We start from the raw sequence: 19425 nt of genomic DNA on the forward strand, positions 1-19425 counted from the left end.
CACAGAAGACCCAAGAAGGCCTTGGCAGGTTGCTAGGGAGGAGTATAGATCCCAGTGGTAACCTGAGCAATATGTCTCCTTGCCACCCTCAGGTACTGGGAATGTCAACATCGAGGAGGCAGAGAAACTGCTGAAGCCCTACCTGAACAGATACCCCAAGGTGAGACCAAGCCCTGCTGGCCACCCCATCCCGCCCGAACCCAGTGGACACACAGACCCTCACGAGTGTCATTGCAGGGTGCCATCTTCCTGTTCTTTGCCGGGCGGATTGAAGCTATCAAAGGGAATATTGATGCTGTGAGTGATGTGGGGGTCTTTTGGGAATGTCCCAGCCCAGTGAGGAATTAGACGTATAGAAGCATCCTTGGGGGTAGGGCAAGCCCATGAAAGAGCCTGGTGGGAGAGGCACATCTGACTGGGCTCGTCTGGGAGGAGGGAGACTGGCGTTTGTGCTGTAGGTTTTTGGATAGAGCGATGGCTTTTGGCATTTCTCATCAGGAAAGCTGCTGTGCAGGGCGTGGTGGTGGGTTGATGTAGGAAGGGAAAGAACCATGGAAAGGGCTACACAGGGAAGGTCACAGTCAGGGTCAAGTCAGAGCACTATGCCAACGTAGAGGACCACGTTATAGAGTCCTGGAAGTCTGCAGCCAGCCTTACCAGGGTAAATCCCCAGGTGTGGGTAACCATGGAAACTACTAGAATCTTTGGCATTTTCTCTGAGGTGCAGACATTATTATATCAGTATAATATTAACACCGTCTGGGGCTGGGTAGATGGCACATGAAGAGGCCACCTGACTTTAGTTCCCAGCACCCATGTGAAAAAGTCAGACATGATGGCACATGCTTATTATAATCCCAGTGCTGGGGGTGGGGACAGTGCATCCCTGAGGTTTGTTAGCCAGCCAGCCTAGCCTAACTGGGGAGTCCCAGGTCCCAGAGAAACCCTGTCTCAAAAACAAACAAATAGGGACAGCTCCTGAGGAAAGACACTTGAGGTTGGCCCCTGGCCTCCGCCCACATCGTCATACAATGTTCACACCAAGGCAAACACTGCAGTATTAGCACCTTTTCGTCCTGTCTTGTCCCGTCACCACCCCCACCCCCACCCCAGTGTGCTCTGTTCCACACTTTCATTTCGTGACCAAATCTCTGGAGTCAAAATGAGAGGCAGTCACGGGCCTGTGGCCTATCAGACTTCGAGCCAGGCAGGAAGTCAGATTCCCTGGCTTCCCAGGCCCCATCTTGACCTGGTGCTCACCATGCCTTGTGGGAGCCATCCCTGCTGTGGAGTTAAGGGGTGCAGAGGTGTTGGCTGGGTGGGTCCTCGAGGCTGACCCGCAGCTGCCCACAGGCCATCCGGCGGTTCGAGGAGTGTTGTGAGGCCCAGCAACACTGGAAGCAGTTCCACCACATGTGTTACTGGGAACTCATGTGGTGCTTCACCTACAAGGGCCAGTGGAAGATGGCCTACTTCTACGCTGACCTGCTGAGCAAGGAGAACTCCTGGTCCAAGGTGGGCTAACATTGTGGGGCAGGGTGTTGGGTGGCCAGGGGTCACCTAGCTGGGCCAAGGAGACCCCAAACTGAACATGTATGTGTCCACTGGGATCTAATCAGAACCAAATGTTTGAACAGGACTCAGGGTTGGGAGGAGTTGAAAGCTGTGATAAGCAGAGACACTTGATTTGGTGCTGGGCACTGAATCCAGGCCCACATGTGTTCGTTCTAAGCATCCCCCTCGTCAGTGAGCTACCCTCCTTCAACTCTAATGCATCAGCACAGCTATGTAGTCACAAGGAATAGAGACATGACTCATGTCTATGCATGTACTATAGAAATGTCCACTATGGCAGGGGTCTCTTTCTTTTGCACTACTCAAGTATGGTAGCTGCCAGCCACATGGACACATAGAACATGCCCAGCTCAACTGAATGTTTACATTTTATTTATTTTTAATCAAATAGCCCCAGCGGGTCTAGTGACCACTGGGGTGAAACAAATCTAAAACCCTGGAGGCTTGTGGGCTCACATAACTGAAATTACTTGGCATCACCTGACTCCAGGGGTTCCAACTCTATCATCTGGGTTAGCAGTTGTGTCCTCTCTTCACACAACAGGCGAGGTGGCCAAGGGCTGCCCCCACATTACATCTTCTTCATTTCAACCAAACTAAGCCTCAGACATCTCCTGTCAACATCTGAAACAGCGGGAAGGTTGAGAGTAGGGAGAGGCGTGTTTTCAGAAGAAAAATGAGGGGATGTGACTGGAAGAGGTGTGTCAGAGAAGGGACTCTCTGACTCTGACTCTTCCGTGCTCTTCACTGGGAACCAAGTTGAAGAGAAAACCTGGGGCAGGTGGAGTTGGGAGGGAGCACATTCCCCTGGGTAATCACCCACCCTGTCTCTAGCCTTTTGTCTTCCTTTTTCACCGTGCCCAAGTCCTCACAAGGAGGCTGGGTTTGCCTTGCGGCTCCGGCTCCTGCTGTTGAAGGTGCATCCTTGGGGGGCCTAGCTCCCCACTCCCGACAAGAACAAAGCCTCAAGGAACCTTTGTGAATTAAATATGACTGCAGAATCTTTCCTGTGGAGTGAGGCAGGCAGCAGCATCCACCCACATGGGAACAGGGAGGCCTGGCGTGACCACACAGCTACAGTGAGGTGCAGTGGGCAGGCCAGACTTCTCGGGCATGGAGAGGTCTGCTGTGAGAAACACCTCACCAAGTGACTTTGGGGTAGTGAGTTCTCTTCTGTCTGCATTTGCCTGCCTTAGATAGGTTTCCGGTGAAAAGTGGCTTCAGTTTTGGGGCCTGATCCCTTTCTGCTCTCCCAGTGCCAGACTGCCACAGCATCCTATAGCTTCCAACTCTGGGTTTGTCTGTGCACATTGTCATATATGCTAGCTCCTGTATTCAGCTCCTCTGCTGGGACCACTAAAAGTTCACCCTGTGGAGACCATGAGTTGGCCCAGAGCTTGTAGCCTGGGGATAAGATGGTAGGAATTCGGTCGGTGGTGACACTGCTTAGTCCTATAAAGGCAGAAGTCTGGGAGCAGAGGCAGCCCCCGGAAGACCCACCAGGGGACAAAGAGGGCCGATTCTGGAAGGTGAAACATTTGAGCAGTCAGGGAGGAAGATTTAGGGAAAAGGAGGACGTGAGAGGGCAGACAGAACCCAGAGCAAGAAACCAGGGCTGGGGGGTGAGGGCACTGCCAAGGCTGTGTTCACTGGTGAGGGCTTGTGGTATATTGGGGGAGGGGCTGCAGGCATGAGCCTCCGCTGGCTACTGCTCGGGGTTAGAGAAGGCACTGTCTGCCTGGCACAGCCTGGGGTTCCTACTCCAGTGAGGTGAACACTTGTGGGATTAGAGGGTAAACAGCTGACCTCAGGGAGAAGGGCCTGGATCAGAAGGGTGATTGTGGTCCCGGACTGCTGGTGTACAGTGACGGTGAGAGAGGCCAGTTGGGGTGGGGGCAGGGAGGCTCTTAGAGGAGAGAGCCTACCAGAGAAAGTGTCTTCACAGGCAAAGCCCCTGAAGGGCTGTGGAGGGATGGAGAAAAAACGGCATGTGAAGATGCTGTGGAGATTCTGAGAGGATCTTTGGGCAGAGAGGGCCTTGAATGTTTGTGCTTGCTGGGCACTCTCAATGCTAGACCCTAGCCTAGGCACGGAGTACACATGGAACAAAGCAAAGGCCCCATAGAAGGCCCATCCTGAAGACAGGAAGCACACAAGATGTTTTGAGTTGGCTTCTAGTGAAAAAAGTCCCCTATCAGGGACAACACAGGTTCAATCAAGGGGTGGGCCATGTGTGTCTTGAAGGAGGACTATTCAGGCTGCAGTGGGCTTCTGGAGGGAGTCCCTCTGGTCTGGAGCAGGGGGATGGCTGGGGTTAAATCATGTATCACTACAATTTTAAAGTCTTGTCCAGTATCCTTGTTTAGCTCCTCCTGTGGTTTAGTGATTTTGGTCTGTCTCCCTTGTCCCCTCATATGATCTATGTAGCCTGTGTGTTCCTCTTGAATATAAGAGACCACATATTAATTTTCATATGTGATAGTTATTACTCAATAACTCATGTTTGTGTGCCAGAGCATATATTTGGCACATGGATCTATGAAGGAGGCCAGATGTTGACTTCCAGATGTCATTCTCTTGCTCTGCACCTTATTTTTTGAGTTGCTGTCTCTCCACAGAATGTTAACCTTGCCATTTAGCTGGGTGGGCTGGCCAGTGAGCTCTGGGATCTCCCTGGGCCTGCCCTGTGCCAACTCAACCATACTCCCCAGTCCCAGGCACCTGGGCTTACAGACACCTGTGACAACATCTGGCTTTATGTGTGTGCTGGGGTTTTGAATTCAGGCCCTCACACCTGTGCAGCAAGCATTTTACCCACTGAGCCAGCTCCCCAGCCCATCTTTTGCTTTTTGTTTGTTTTGTTTGGGAAGATTGATAAAATGCCTCCATAAGATCAGGAGTTAGGGATTGATGTAGGAGGGCCTAGCCCATTGTGGGCTGGTGGTTCTGGATGCTATAAGAAAGCAAACTGAGCAAGCCATGATGGTCAAGCCCCACCCCTCCATGGCCTCTGCATCAGCTCCTGCCTCCAGGTTCCTGCCCTTGCTGCTTTCTATGATGAGCTGTTGTTGGAAGCATGGGTAAAATGAACCGTTTTCTCCCCAAGTTGCTTCTGGTCATAGTGCTTCATAACAGCAATAGAAACCCTAATGTAGTCTCTCACTCTGCCCAAGCCTAGAACTCACTATGTAGTTCAGGCTGTCCTTAACACTTGCAGTTATTTTCCTGATTTAGCCTAACAATTGTCAGGATTAGAGATGTGAGACACCACCTCAAGCTAAACTTAACAATCTTTAAAAATTTTTGGAGGTTAGCATACAAAATTATTTATTGCATATATATGTATGTATGTACATATACATATATATATGAACGTATAATCTGTAGTTGGCTTATTTTCAGTCTCTCGCCTATACCCACCCCTTGATGAACACCTCCTCAGTTCTCCTTTCCCCTGTCTTCCTTTTTTTTTTTGATTTTTTTCAAGACAGGGTTTTTCTGTATCTTTGGAAGCTGTCCTGGCACTAGCTCTTGTAGACCAGGCTGGCTTTGAACTCACAGAGATCCGCTTGCCTCTGCTTCCCGAGTGTTGGGGTTAAAGGTGTGTGCCACCACCGCCTGGCCTCCTGTCTCCCTTTTCCTTTCATGTCACACATCTGTCTGTCTATCTAATCTATTATCCATCCATCGAACTCCAGTTTGCTTTCTGTTGCTATGACTGTGCTGGCTAGTCTTATATCAGCCTGGCCCAGGCTAGAGTCATCATCAAAGAGGAGGGAGCTTCAATTAAGAAAATGCTTCTAAAAGATTCAGCTGTAGGTGCCAGGGGTGGTGGTGCATACCTTTAATCCCAGCATTTGGGAGGCAGAAGTGGGCAGATCTTTTTGAGTTTGAGGTCAGCATGGTCTACAGAGTGTGTTCCAGGACAGCCAGGACTACACAGAAAAACCTTATCTTGAAACACCTCCCCTCCCAGATCCAGCTGTAGTCAAGACTGTGGGGCATTTTCTTAGTGATTGGTGTGGGAGGGCCCAGCTCATTGTGGGTGACGCACACCTGAGCTGGTGGTCCTGGGTTGTTTTTTTTTTTTTTTTTTGAAGAAACTAGGATGAACAAGCCATAGGAAGCAAGCCAATAAGCAGAACTCTTCCATGGTCTCTGTGTCAGTTCCTGCCTCAAGGTTTCTGCCCTCACTTTTCTGATGAATGGTTATATGGAACTTTGGATTAAATAAACCCTTTTCTTTCCAACTTGCTTTTTATCAGGGTGTTTCATAACATTAGTAACCCTAAGACAAGGGGTGTTGCTATGATAGACCTGATCGTGTTTTGGGGAGAATTGTGAGTGGATTTTGGAATTTTGGGTTAGAAAAGCCATTGAGTGTTCAAAGCTTGATGAGATGTTCTGTGAGAGCTTGGGAGATAAGAATTTGAGTAATGAAGGTGATGGAGGCCTGGCTTGTGATGTTCCAGAGGGGGATTTGAGAGTCAAAGGCTATCAAGGCTGGTTGCTATTTTGAGTAGAGAAGAATCAGCGGTGATTAACAGGAGATCAGCATCACTGAGGCCACCACGTTTGTACCTTGCACTAGCAGCTGAACTTGATGTGTAAGTCACCAGATGGTGCTGGGTTTGAAAGCACAGAGGAGTCATGAAAAGCAGCTGAGGCTTGGCACCAAGAGGCTGGCAGAGAATATTGGAGAAACTGAAGCCTCGGCAGCAGCCGAAGCTTACTCCTTTAAGTATGCACTCAGGAGTGGGGTATCCCAATCAGAGGATAGCTCTATTTTATACCTGAAGGATGTCCATACTGATTTCCACACTGGCTGCACCAGTTTACACATATTAGCAGATACGTGAGTGTCCCGCTTTCCCCACACCCTCACCATTGTTCCCATTGGTTTTCTCCAATGTAGCTTTGATTTGCATTTCCCTTATGGATGAGGATGTTGAACATTTTCCCAGATATTTCTCATCTACTTGTGCCTATTGTATTTTTAAATTATTGTTGTGCATAGATTGTGGGCAGGAGTGCCAGTGTGTCTGAAGGCAAGAGGACAGCTAGTGGAGTCCATTCTCCCCGTTTCAGGCTGTTAAAGCTGTGCAGCAACCACTTTGCCTGCTAAGCCATGTAGAACTTTTACCGAGTGTGTGTGTGTGTGTGTGTGTGTGTGTGAGAGAGAGAGAGGGGGGGGGGCTCACTTAGTCCAGGCTAGCCTCAAGCTTACATTGAAGCTAAGGATCTCATGACATACCTGCCCACCTTCCCAGCTGCTGCAGTCAGGGACACTAATTACTATTCCTGGATCCTAAATCCTAACTTGTTAATTGGTTGATTGTTAGTCAAACCTTTTTGTGTTTGTTTTTTGAGACAGGGCTTCTCTGTGTAGCCTTGGCTGTCCTAGAACTCAGAGATCCACCTGCCTCTGTCTCCCAAGTGCTGGGATTAAAGGCGTGTGACACCACCACCACCTAGCAAGACTAACATTTTTAAAGCCTTTTCTTTTTTCTTAGACATCACAAGATTTTTGACCTGGTTATTCATGCTAATTAGAGTCCCTACTGTTAGCTTTAAATTCTTAGCTTACAAAGCAGAATAAACTGATTGTGTCTGAGGCAGTGTTACAGTGAGAATGATGTCCTGGGGTGAAGGCTGTGGACTATCCCCACTGCTTATGGGACTGGCTTAGACTATGTGTACTAGACATGAGGTACTGTCCCTACAACGTTAGGAACTGGGGAGAATCATGTTAATGGTTTCATGAGGAGACTCCGTTACACACTCACAAAGACCAGCTTGGTCCCCGGTCTGAAGTGCAGGCCACCTCGAGGCTGTTTCAGCATGGATGGTGCTGGTGGAGATTCCAGGTTCCCTTTCCTTCTCCACCCCTTTCGTGGCTACTAGCAGGTGTTTTCCTTGGCGGGGGAGGGGGAGGGGAAAGACAGCCTTTTCAAAACTTAGCCACTTGAGGGCAGCACAGAGCCGAATGTCTCTCACCCAAACCCCAGCACCTTTCTTGTGGGACTTGTGCTGATGTGTGTCACTCTGCAGCTCAAGCAATGCTCCCCACTTTCCCTGTCAGGTGGCCTATGGATCTAGCAGGCAAGGTCCTGTTAGATGGTTTCTTTAGGATGCACTGAGGTGAAGGTGTAAAAGTGAGTGATGTAGGTCTACCCCACCTCTGCCAGAGTCCTGTTCTAAACTTACGACTCTTTCATATAGTCCCTGATGAAGGCCATGCGACCCTTTCTACTTCCACTAAGATGGGTACCCGGGAGTCTCAATCTTCCCATCAGCCTTCAGAGGCCACCGTGGTCACTGCTTCCTAGTAGCACCCCTCCATGCTCCCCATGTCTTAGTGGGCCTGCATGTTGCTCAGGTCTTGGAGTCTAGGTGGCGACAGTGTGGAGCTGTGATCGGAGGGAGGGTGGCTCTTTAACTCACTGCTGCTGTCTCCCCTAGGCCACCTACATCTACATGAAGGCCGCCTACCTCAGCATGTTTGGGAAGGAAGACTACAAGCCTTTCGGGGATGATGAAGTGGAGTTATTCAGGTCGGCCCCACCATGGTGCTCTTGTTGTAGGCCTTACTGTGGCTACCTGAACTGCAGTGATAGGATAGGCACTCCCAGCTCTGAGTGTCCTGTGCCCTTATTCCCCTCTGGCCATCACTCATCGCTGCAGCTCGTTGGAATAATTTGAATATGTTTTGTCAGAACCTTTTAGCACTCATCCCTTTCATCTGGTCACTAGGACAGATAGGCACTATTACTTCTGATGCTGTGATAAAGTGACCAAGGCAATTTATGGAAGTTTTTTTGGCTTACATTTCCAGAGGGTGAGTCCATCATGGTAGAGGTGATGGCAGGGGAGTGATGGTAAAGGGGAGGGTAGACATGTAACAAGCACCAGGCATGATGCAGCAAGAGCAGCAAGCTGAGATCAGATTTGCAAATGCAGAGCAGAGAGCAGACCTGGAAGTGAGGTGAGGCTATAACTCTCAAAGTCTGCCCCCAGTGATATACTCCCTCAGAACAGTCACACCTCCTAAACCTCCCCCCCAAACAGCACCACCACCCCCAAACAGCGCCACCAACTGGGGACCAAGTGTGCAAATGCCTAAGCCTATGGGGACATATCTCATTCAGACCACCAGACTGAGGTCCAGAGAGGAAGAGTTAGCTACAGCCACAGAGAAGCTACAGAACTAAATCCATTTTGGACAATTCCCAAAGGATAGGAATAAAAAGCAGTGCAATTGGAAAATGTATTTGAAGACCCTGGAGTAGAACTTGGAACCAATTGGACTTCCCCCAGAGTGCTGCTGTTTTCATTATTCTTTCTCACTTATTTGCCTTTTGTGAAGGGTCAAATGTTAGCAAGCCCATCCTGGAGTTGGAGGATGGAGTCTAGAGCCTTCCTCCATGGTCAAGATGAGGCTGGCTGGCTCCATTAGCAGACCTTGATTAGTGCTGTAACAAAGCACTTACCTGTTGAGGGCCTGCTACTACAGCAAACTGTGGTCCCAGCTCACAGAATTCCCCACCCCCAGAAAGCTCGAGAGGTGGTACAATCTGAGCTTTAGAGATTAGGAAACAGACCCAGAGAGGTTCTGCAATAAATAAGCAGCAAGGAATCTACAGTGGCCTCATCAGTCCAGTTCTTTCCTTACAGCCTGGGGTCTGAGATCCCAGCCACACCCAGTGGCCTGGTAGTGGGTGAGGCTCTAGCCAAGGCATACCCAGCTGTGTGCATTTTATTCTACCCTTGAAACAGCTGAGGCCACAAGTCAGGAGGCTGGAGTTAATTAAGGGTTTGTCTGTGCAGGTCCCTCCCTTTCTCCGGGTGTTGCTCTTGCCTGTGAAACTGGGATTAGACTTGTGGGCCCTCCCAGGAAGGCCTGGGCGTCAAGGGGAGATAAGCAGGAGGCAGGCCTGCAGGGTATCTAGGTAACATTCTCACACTGCCAGCTCTGGGGCCTTTGCAAACAACCCGGTCATGCAAGGACTGTGACCATAACCACTGGCTGGAACCTTGATATGCTTTTTAGAGTTAAGTTCTCTCATCATGCAGTGTGGAAACTGAGACCTACATAGAGAGGCCAAGTTGAGATTGGAGACCTGTTTCATTCTCCCTATAGTCCAGCTGTGTTTGTTGCTGGGGAACTGAATATTTTAGGCAGGGGCTCTACCACTGAACAGAACCCTTAACCCTTCTTTCCCCATTTGTTTTTTCAGAGCAGTGCCAGGTTTGAAGCTCAAGATAGCTGGGAAATCTCTACCCACAGAGAAGTTTGCCATCCGGAAGTCCAGACGCTACCTCTCCCCCAACCCCATCTCATTGCCAATCCCTGCTCTGGTGAGTAGGAAGACAGCCTCTGGGGCAGGTGGAGGAATGGACTGGAGAGGGTTTCACAATTCACCTGGGCGGGGGAGACAGGCCAATGGGCTGCAGATGCCTTAAGGCAGGAAGAGCAGCTCTCCTAGACACTAGGCAGCAGCACCCCAGCCCCAAGCAGAGGGATCACCTGGTTCTTGTTCCTGTCTTGTTCTGTTGTCACAGGATTCTAATTGCTATTTACATTGTCTTTATTAGATCAACCTTTTCTGAGGTGAGGGTGGGAGGTCTCAGCTCAGGTTATGTTTGACTTTGAACAAAACTTGCATGGCAGGGGGTGTAAGGCCTACAGCATGGTCAGTAGAAAGATGACCAAACTTGTCTGCCCACGCAGATGGGGTGTCAGGTTTGAACTCAGCTGTGAGGCTCCAGAGCCTGAATTCAGGGCTACTGTTAGGTTAATTCCATGCATGGTTGGAGCTGGCATCCTGAACAAATGCTTTTGTCCAGCTCTCCTACTGTGAAGTCAACATCTTCATTGCCACCTGGCCCAGTTCATGCAGAGGTGTTAGGATCCACTGATGACTTGTGTCCAATACTTTCTAAGCTGACCTCTCCTTACTCAGTTTATTCTTCTTAGAGCTTGTATCCTCTATGTAAGTGTTTTGAAGTATTTGACAGACTGAGTAGGGTGGCACATATCTGTAATCCCAGGACTTGGAAAGTGGAGGCAGGAGGGTTATCCTCAAACTACACAGTGAGTTTGAGGACAGCCTGGGATACATGAGACCCTGTCTCCAAAAAAAATATCAAATGGGGGAAGAGACTATTATGGGAAAGGCAGGAGATGTGATGACACTGACAATGTAAATGCTACTTATGTAGAAAGTGATCCATGATTAGGTAAACGGGAAAGGACAGGCCTAAACCAGGCTATCTACTGCTGATTTTCCTTCACAGCCGGTTTGCTGTCTTGAGACCAGAGCAACTTAAACACTGATTTAAACCTGCATTGTAACAAGAATCTGCTTAACAGTCTTTTAGGGCTTTATATGAACTGCATTTGTAACCATTATCTGACATTTTTGATGTCAGTCGAGGAGAAAAGCAATAGGGATGTTTTCTGATTTGCGTGAAGAGGCTGCCATCCTTGAGCCCACTGTTGTCAATCTTAGGTTCTGCTGTCTTAAGAGGCTTTCGTTTCCTCCAGTAGGGGAGGTCCTGCCAACTGGAGCAGGGATGGCTTCTGGGACAGTGCTGGCAGGGCCCAATCCTCGAGGGAGATGTTTGGATAAAGAGAGGTCATAATAGTTTTCATAGTGACCATAGCAGGAAAGTAACTGAAACCTGCTGGCAGTTGGGCCGCCCTAAATCCTCATAGATTACATGCGTTTTCAATAACAAGTTGCTGGTAAGGCTGCCTCCACACTATCCTCAGCCCTACAGCTTCACAGGCTGGGAGACCTGGAAGATCAGGGACCCAAAGGCCTCAGATCTTTTGAACTGAGCTGCCTGTTTTATAGATGGGAAAACTGAGACCCTGCTGAGGCAGAGACCCAGGACTGACTTGCCCCACTCCTACTCTCAGGAAATGATGTACATCTGGAATGGCTATGCTGTGATTGGGAAGCAGCCGAAACTCACTGATGGGATGCTTGAGGTCATCACCAAGGCTGAAGAGATGCTGGCAATGGGCCCAGGTGACTACTACTCTCAGGCTCTTGAACCTGCCAGGCTAGGTCAGGTCTTTAGGGATGAAGGTTTCTCTGCCAAAAATCTCCTCTCATTCCTCTATTCTAGTAACCAGTTTTTTAGAAGACCAGTGTTAGCTCCTCTAAGCAAGTGTCCCTTGTCTCCTTGTCCAGGGCCTTCTTTTGAGTAACTGTCTTTTCTTCTCAGATGTGAGTCCCCTGAGGTTAATTGTCTGATTCACCTGTGTCCTGGGTTCCACAGAGGGGCTCCCTGAGTAAAACTGTTTGTTGCAGAAGTGAGCAAGCCTACCTTCTTCCCCCACACCCTTATTCTCAGAGAATGAGTACTCAACAGATGATGACTGCTTGGTCAAACTGCTGAAAGGCCTGTGTCTGAAATACCTGGGCCGAATCCAGGAGGCAGAAGAGAATTTCAGGAGCATCTCTGCCAAGTAAGTACTTCTTGTGGCTTCTCTAGGCTTGGCTTCTCCACCTCCCACTGCACTCCAGTGCTATCTCCACTCATCTCATTCATCACACATGTGCTCATGTCCACTCCGTGCAAGGATGAGCTATACCAGGAAAGTTTATAGGGCTGATGTTTAATTTGGAGGTTTATGGTACACACTTTTAATCCTGGCACTTGGGAGGCAGAGGCAGGAGGACCTCTAAGAGTTTGAGGCCAAGACATAGTGAGACTTTGTTTCAGTAAATTTGGAAGTTTAGCATGCTAAAGGAGAAAGTTTGAAGGGGAGTATGGCTGGACACAGAACACAAACCAGCTTCAGGTGACATCAGTAAGGACCTTCCCTCCTAATTAAAAATATAAAGGTCTCCAGGGCAGCATGGAGCATGGGTCAGTGGGTGCCAGAAAGGAACAGGCTTTTCCAGGATTTTTCATACCTTCCTGGCCTCCCTTCACTCCTCCCCCTCGCATCAAGGCTGGTGGTTCCAAAGCAAGCTTCCTAGTTTGAGATCATTCAACCTGCAGAAGATAGTGGTTGAGCCTGGAACAGGCAGGTGAGCTAAGGCCACACCAGTGGGGAGGACCTGAGGGATGGGCCATGTTTGCTTCTATTCTGCAGTGAAAAGAAGATTAAATATGACCACTACTTGATACCAAATGCCCTGTTGGAGTTGGCTCTGCTGTTCATGGAGCAAGGCAGAAATGAAGAGGCCATCAAACTCCTAGACTCCGCCAAGTAAGGCTGGTCAACCTCCATATTTTCCTCTCTGTGCTCCCTCAGAGCTGGCTACATACAGTGAGGCTGCTGGCAAGGGTAGTATTCTGGGAATGCAGCTCTAATCTACCACAAGAGTTTTCCCTCAACTTACAAATTTAGCTGGAATTCTAGACACAAAGGCCCACCCCTAAACAAGCTACAAAAGATGGTGTATAAAGACCCAAGTCTCCTGACTTCAAGCTCATGATAGTAATGGAAGGAGAGTAGACCCTTTAAATAAGCCTCCCATGGCTTAAGGCTCAGTGTCCTAAGGGTGGTGTCACACATACCTCAAATGTATGACACATTTTCTAGAACAGCCAAGCTTCCTGAATCTGACTTTGCTCCCCTTTAGGCAAAACTACAAGAACTACTCGATGGAATCAAGGACCCATTTTCGAATCCAGGCAGCCACGCTCCAGGCCAGATCTTCCCTAGATGGCAACAGATCTACTGTCTCATCAGTGTCCTTGTAGCTTTTTGCAGCACTCCTGGGCTGAGAGAGGAACACACAGAGCTCCTGGAAACATTTCAAAAGATTCCCCTCCCCCCTGCCTTTCCTTGGGGTCCACTTTGGTGCTCCAATGGGATGGCACAAGAATATTTGTGCAGCATTTCTACCAGTATGGCCAAGGCCTGCCTAGGGCAGAGCATGTGGAGTCTTCTGCTGGCCCTATCACACATACGGGTACTTGTTTTTAACACTGTGATGTATGAACAGTTTACATTTCTTTAGAAATAAATTGATGGGATTATAGTTGGCATTAAAAAGAAAATTAAAATTGCTTGTAAATCTGTTTACAAGGCCATACCAAAAAAAGCCAAATTAAAAATTATATGAATTTGGATGAAAAAAAAATGCAGTTTGGGATTCTTATAAGGCCAAACAAACATAACCAAAAACCCTTATTCATCTGTTTTCAGAAGGTTACAAACCTGTCTCAAGACTTTCAAGTGCTTTTGCTTTCATCCTAGGCTACTCCATGTCTGCCGGGCACCGCATCTGAATGGTGCCTTGGCAATGCTCACCTGGTCTGCAGGGTGGCTGGCACTATATTTTCCCTATGAGGTCTCTCATACTTGGCAGGTTTCCCTATCATCTCGAGTCAGACTGGGAGTGTTTCCAATATAGCTATCAACAGCAAAATGTCACAACCTGATACCCAAGTGAAGACCCTAAAAAGCCTAAGCTCAGGCCCAGGTCAATATAATTATTGAGGTTCTTAATTCCTTTTGGGGAGGAGGGTTTTTTTTTCTTGGCCTTGGCTGTTCTGAAACTTACTGTCCTGGAACTCATTCTGTAAACCAGACAGGCCAGCCTGCCTTCCAAGTGCTGGCATTAAAGATGTGTGCCACCACTGCCTGGCAACAATCTCATCTTTTACTTCAAATATAGACCCTTTCAGAGTGTCAGAGTGCCTCTTCAACAATTTCATGATGTTCTAGCAATCACAGTTCATTGAAGGGTAGATTCTGAAATCCAAGCAGTAAATGGGAGCATCTCATACCTGTTCCCAAGGTTACAAGGTGCTGTTCTACTGGAGTTAGCACAATTTCTCTGAAAAGTTCAATACACCAACAGCATAAACCCACATCCATTGCACAAAGCCAATTAAAAGCAATAGAGCTCCTTGGAGGCATACAGTTGATAAGCAGACATCCAGTCAGAGGCATCACAGCTACTACCTTGCAAACAACTGGAGAGGGCTGTTTTACTTCACAGTAAGGAACACTTCACAATACTGGACATCCAAATAGACATGGTGACACGTGGCAGTGGTAGTAAGAGAGGCAGGTGAATTTCTTAGTTCCAGGACAACCAGGGCTTCATGGAAACCTGCCTCAATAATAATATTCAAGGACACATGCTACACTTACTACATTCTGAGTTCAAGGTCAGCATAGGCTATGAGACCCTATCTCAACCATTCATTGAAATGGGGGAAAAAACAAAAATCAAGAGCCTTTGCTCTATAGAAAACAGCTAATAATAAGTGTTCACTATCTGCTAGTTGCTATCAAAGTAGTTGTAATCCTTAAGTACCCTATGAAGTAAGGACTGATTGCTTTCAAGGAGAGAAAACACAGGCTAAATAACTTGCCTAGGACCATAGAGCCACCATGAATCCATCACAAAGATCTGAAACCAGGTAGCTGGATTCTAAAGCCTACTTTAGAATTCAACAAGCAAAATTGTTGGCCAACTTATCAGTTTAATGCCTAACTCACACTAAATCTTGGGGCACTTTTGGAGATGACAGAGGTGACAGCTAATTCTACCTTTGGAAATCTTTAACACATGGAGTATATTTAACACGGGTCCCTGTGTTCCACATGGCACCATGAGATACTGAGAAGGTCAAAAGAAAACAAAACCAAAACCATCCAAACTAAAACAACAAATCTCAATATGGCCTATACATATTTCATGAAAATCATTGAGGCATGGAGGAAATTGAAACCCATCTGGACATAAACTCGGATTAACCTGTAAAGTTGGGAAGGCTTTACAACATACACTGGAGGTAGTTTACAGAAGGAAATGCAAACAGTAAGGGTGGTATGCTAGACACTCCAACCTTTAAAAAATGTCACTTTTAGAGGTGGAGAGATGGTTCCGAGGTTTAAGAGCACTTTTTTCAGAGGACCAAGTTTAGCTCCCAGAAGCTATGTTGGGTGGCTCACTATCATGTTCAACTCCATCCAGCTGCAGGGGTATCTACCAGCAGCTGTACCCATACACCCACACCCACTCGGTTTATAAATAGCAGTGAGCTGTCTGAAGTGGATGCTGGAAATTTAACTTGGGTCCTCTGCAAGTATAGTAGTACATAAATAAACAGCTGAGCTCTTCAGGTCCCAATTATAACCATGTTTTTTAGTTGAATGTGGTGGCCTCATGCCTGTAATTCCAGCACTTGGGGAGGCTAACATAGGATAGCTCAGGAGGCCATCCTGGGCTATAGAATAAGACTGATTCAAAAAACTAACCAGTCCTTTTTAGTTTTTCTCAGAGATCTTAGAGATTGACTGCTCTGCAACACTAGGCTCAGGCTCAAGCAGTGTTTTAAAATAACTATTACCTGCCACTGGATAGCACCTATTTCAGTTGTTAAAACACTACAAGTGCTTGCTTAAGCAAACACATCATGCCTACCAGTTCAAGTGATCCATGGGTCAGAATCCAAAAAGAAAAAAAAAAAAAAAAAAGTCCTGGGTGGGGGTCAATAAGATGGTTCAGTTTGACATGCAGGCCTGATCACCTGAGTTTGATAACTGGCATCCACAAGTGGAAGAGAACTGATTCCCAAAGTTATACTCTGCCTTCCACATGCCTAAGTGTGTCATTATGTTACCAAGGGCTAAAATTATGTAAATAAATCACACACAGCACAGTTCCCTAAGAGAAGGCAGGGCCTGACCTTTGGTGTGATTTAATTAGGCCACCTCTAGTGCTGCCACTAACTAAGGCTACAATGTTTGGTTTTGCTCCTGTATTAAACATTCTTTTCAAGTGGCTTTTTTACATGACATGGTACATGGCTCTTCAGGGCTCCTATACTTAACAGCTTGACTAGTGGCACAAAGGATTTCATCTAATTCCAGTATGCAAAATGCAGGGAAGGACTAAATTTGGCCTGGCTCAGTGTCTATCACTCAGGCAAGAAGTTCTAAGTCTAAGTCTGACTATTATTAGCATCATTTGTGAACTTAAGGAAATTCAGACCTAGAAATCGTAGGCTTAAGGCCCAGAAAGTCTTTCAGATGAATGTGATGCATACTCACAATCCTGAGGAACTGGCTAAGAGACTAGGCTCATGGGAAAACTGAATTCAAGAGATTTGCCCTGTTTCTTCTTGCCACCTCCCAATCCTTTGAGACTGGGTCTCCTTGTATAGTGTTGGCTGGCCTAGAACTGCCTTTGGCTTACATGTGTCACCATGCCTGGCTTCACACTCTATGAGACTTCCATCCTCATCAGAAATGTTCAGATTTCTTAAGGTTTCTCTTTTCATTTACAAAACAAGTGTCATACTTTTGTGGGCTTACTCTGATAAGGAAGAGATATAAACACAAAGAATTAGCCAGGTTGGAGAGATGGCTCAGCGGTTAAGAGACTGGCTACTCTTCCAGAGGCAGAGTTCAATTTCTAGCAACCACATGGTGGCTCACAATCACCTATGAGATCTAATATATATAATCTTTTTTAAAGTAAAAATAAATGAGTGTGGTTTAGTTCAGAGGATAAGAATGTAAAAAGCAAGCTAGACAGGAGAAATGACAATGTGAAGGGTATTTTACAAGGTACAAAGAGGCTAGATGCAGAGTCCTATGAAAGGAGGCAGAAAGCCATTTCATCCCAGTTTTGGATTTTCAGTTTTCTAGGTAGGGTTTCTGTGTTGCCCTGGCTGTCCAGGCTCTGTAGATAGACCAGGCTGGCCTAAAACTCAGAGATCCGTTTGCCTCTGTTTCCCCTGCCTCCTGAGTGCAGGGATTAAAGGTGCATACCAACACTGCCCAGCTGGATTTTATTTTCAGTCCAACAAGAAGCTATTAAGAGTTTTAAGCTGGGGGATGACATCATTCAACTGATCCATAACATTTTAGCTATGTGAAGAATGGATTATACGGGGTTAAACATGGCCTACAATTTCAACTGTTTCTGGTTTGTCTAAAACACAAATTTATTGTGCCTTCTTTCACCAGAACTAGATAATCGCCTGGTTAAGAGTTGGCCTTTCATAGTCATGTGATGGTAGAAGTAGACAATCAACTCTACAAAATTATCTTGAACCCAACATGCACCCTATGGCACCTAAATACATTCTCCCACACCCATCTTTCTCTCCTCCCTTCCCCTCACTCTTCTTCCTTCTCCCCACCCCCCAACCCCCCTCACATATATGTGAACTGTGGCGCAGAGGGCAGGGCCCAGAGGATACAAGCTGCTGAGGCACAGCCATGATGTTCCAAGTTGAGGACCTAGAACTGAACTAGACCCCAGAAGAGACACAGGACGGTCCTCTCCAAACAGTCTCTTCAATACCCCAGATTGCTTTCTGACCTCCATGTGTACACACCTGTAACACACAAATCTTACATAAAGAGTGACTTTTTTTAGTCAATAATGTTAACCATCAGTGCCTGTTGCTCAACATTATAAAAAAGAAACTTCAATAAAGTGAAAAAATTGTGTAATTCTAAACTTTTATAGAATTTCACTGGACCTAATAAAAACTTTATGGATCAGAAAACAAGTCATAAAAATGCCTAGAATTTCTGTACCCATGCAAGGAAAGAAGCAAAGGACACATGTCAAAAAGCCTATGTAACCTTGCCTAGGAGTTCAGTAAGAACCCAACACTCTTATTGTCAATCAGCGAAGGAAACAAAACACCCCAATGTACCAAACAAAGCAAGCTTCACAGGAGCATGGGAAAGGTTAATTTGTCAGTTACTCTAAACTCTGCCCATGCCTGTGCATTGAAATGGCTTGGAGACTGTAGCAGTTTGAATAAGAAATGTTCCCATAGGCTCACATAATTCAATCCCTGGTCCCCTGCTAGCAGCACTCTGGGGAGAGTATGGAACCTTTAGTTGGTGGACCCTCACTTGTACTTCATAGGGGTAGGTAGGGTATCCCACTCACAGTTCTTGCTCTTTTTCTCCTGTGTGAAGATGAAAGGTAGAATTTCTTAGCTTCCTGCTCCTGCTACTATGACTTCACTCTCATTATGTAAAGCTAACCTATCCTTTGGCAAGTGATCCTAAATAAATTCTTCTTCAGTAACAGAAAATTACTACAGAGATTGAAAACTTAGATTTATTCTTCCTTCTGCATCTAAAGGGATGAGAGTCTGTGTTATTAAATGCAGAGCCTACACAGAAGTAACTGATGATGACCTCTGACCCTCTTGCCTTCACTTCCCAATTGCTGGGGTCACAGACATGTGCTGCTGTCCTGAACATTTAGGCTTCTGACATAAACAGTGAAAATCCTTTGAGGGACTACTTTTACACTGCTCTTGTAGATAACATGTGGGTCAATCAGTGATTAGTACAATGCAATGACTGTATTTTAAACATATAATTAGCACCAGGAGTCTTGAGAAATAAAGTCTAGATGAGAAACATTAGAACAGGGGTCACAGACTGGTTTTTTGCTGTTTCTTTCCCCCAATCCAAAATAGACACTTAAATTCAAGCAGGTAAATTTAATAACCCCAACACTTCCACTGTGTTCATAAATTTCAAAACTAAAGGTTAAAAATTAGTTTGAGTTTGTTATAGTTAAGATACATTTGCATCCAAGTTCAAGCAAATGACTAAGAAATGATTGCTACAGCTATAAATGGTAGTTGATAGAGGATTGCCACAAGTTTACGTGGACTACACAGTGTGTACTAGGCCAGCTTAGTTTCAAAGTAAGACCCTATCTCATATAGAGCAGGCTGCACGTACTGCTTTCCTTCACAGGTAACCAGACTGCTGCTGTTATTGGCACTGAGGTTGAACTCAGGGCCTCTCGTGAGGTAAAGAGGTGCGCACTGAGCTTCACACCCCAGCATCTCACTGAAGTACTGTCATTCTTAGGTGAA

General features: G+C 46.7%; 1 protein-coding gene across 4 annotated transcripts in view; it reads left to right on the plus strand.

Annotated features, from left to right (window-relative positions):
* The window catches only part of Ttc39a (tetratricopeptide repeat domain 39A), a 50012-nt gene extending 36402 nt beyond the window's left edge, over nt 1-13610 (plus strand). For 3 of the 4 annotated variants that reach the window (XM_051188447.1, XM_051188449.1, XM_051188448.1), the window contains exons 10-18: nt 93-160; nt 238-297; nt 1354-1515; nt 8038-8129; nt 9813-9933; nt 11501-11612; nt 11941-12055; nt 12689-12805; nt 13182-13610. In XM_051188447.1, coding sequence (XP_051044404.1) covers nt 93-160; nt 238-297; nt 1354-1515; nt 8038-8129; nt 9813-9933; nt 11501-11612; nt 11941-12055; nt 12689-12805; nt 13182-13302 — 968 coding nt within the window. In that variant the 3' untranslated portion in view covers nt 13303-13610. Of the gene's footprint in view, nt 1-92; nt 161-237; nt 298-1353; nt 1516-8037; nt 8130-9812; nt 9934-11500; nt 11613-11865; nt 11898-11940; nt 12056-12688; nt 12806-13181 lie in introns of those variants that run through there. The other variant, XM_051188450.1, reaches the window with a different exon arrangement.
* Nucleotides 13611-19425: the final 5815 nt, after the last annotated feature.

Source organism: Phodopus roborovskii, unplaced genomic scaffold (assembly GCF_943737965.1).
Source record: "Phodopus roborovskii unplaced genomic scaffold, PHOROB, whole genome shotgun sequence".
In the NCBI taxonomy this organism is placed as follows: domain Eukaryota; kingdom Metazoa; phylum Chordata; class Mammalia; order Rodentia; family Cricetidae; genus Phodopus; species Phodopus roborovskii.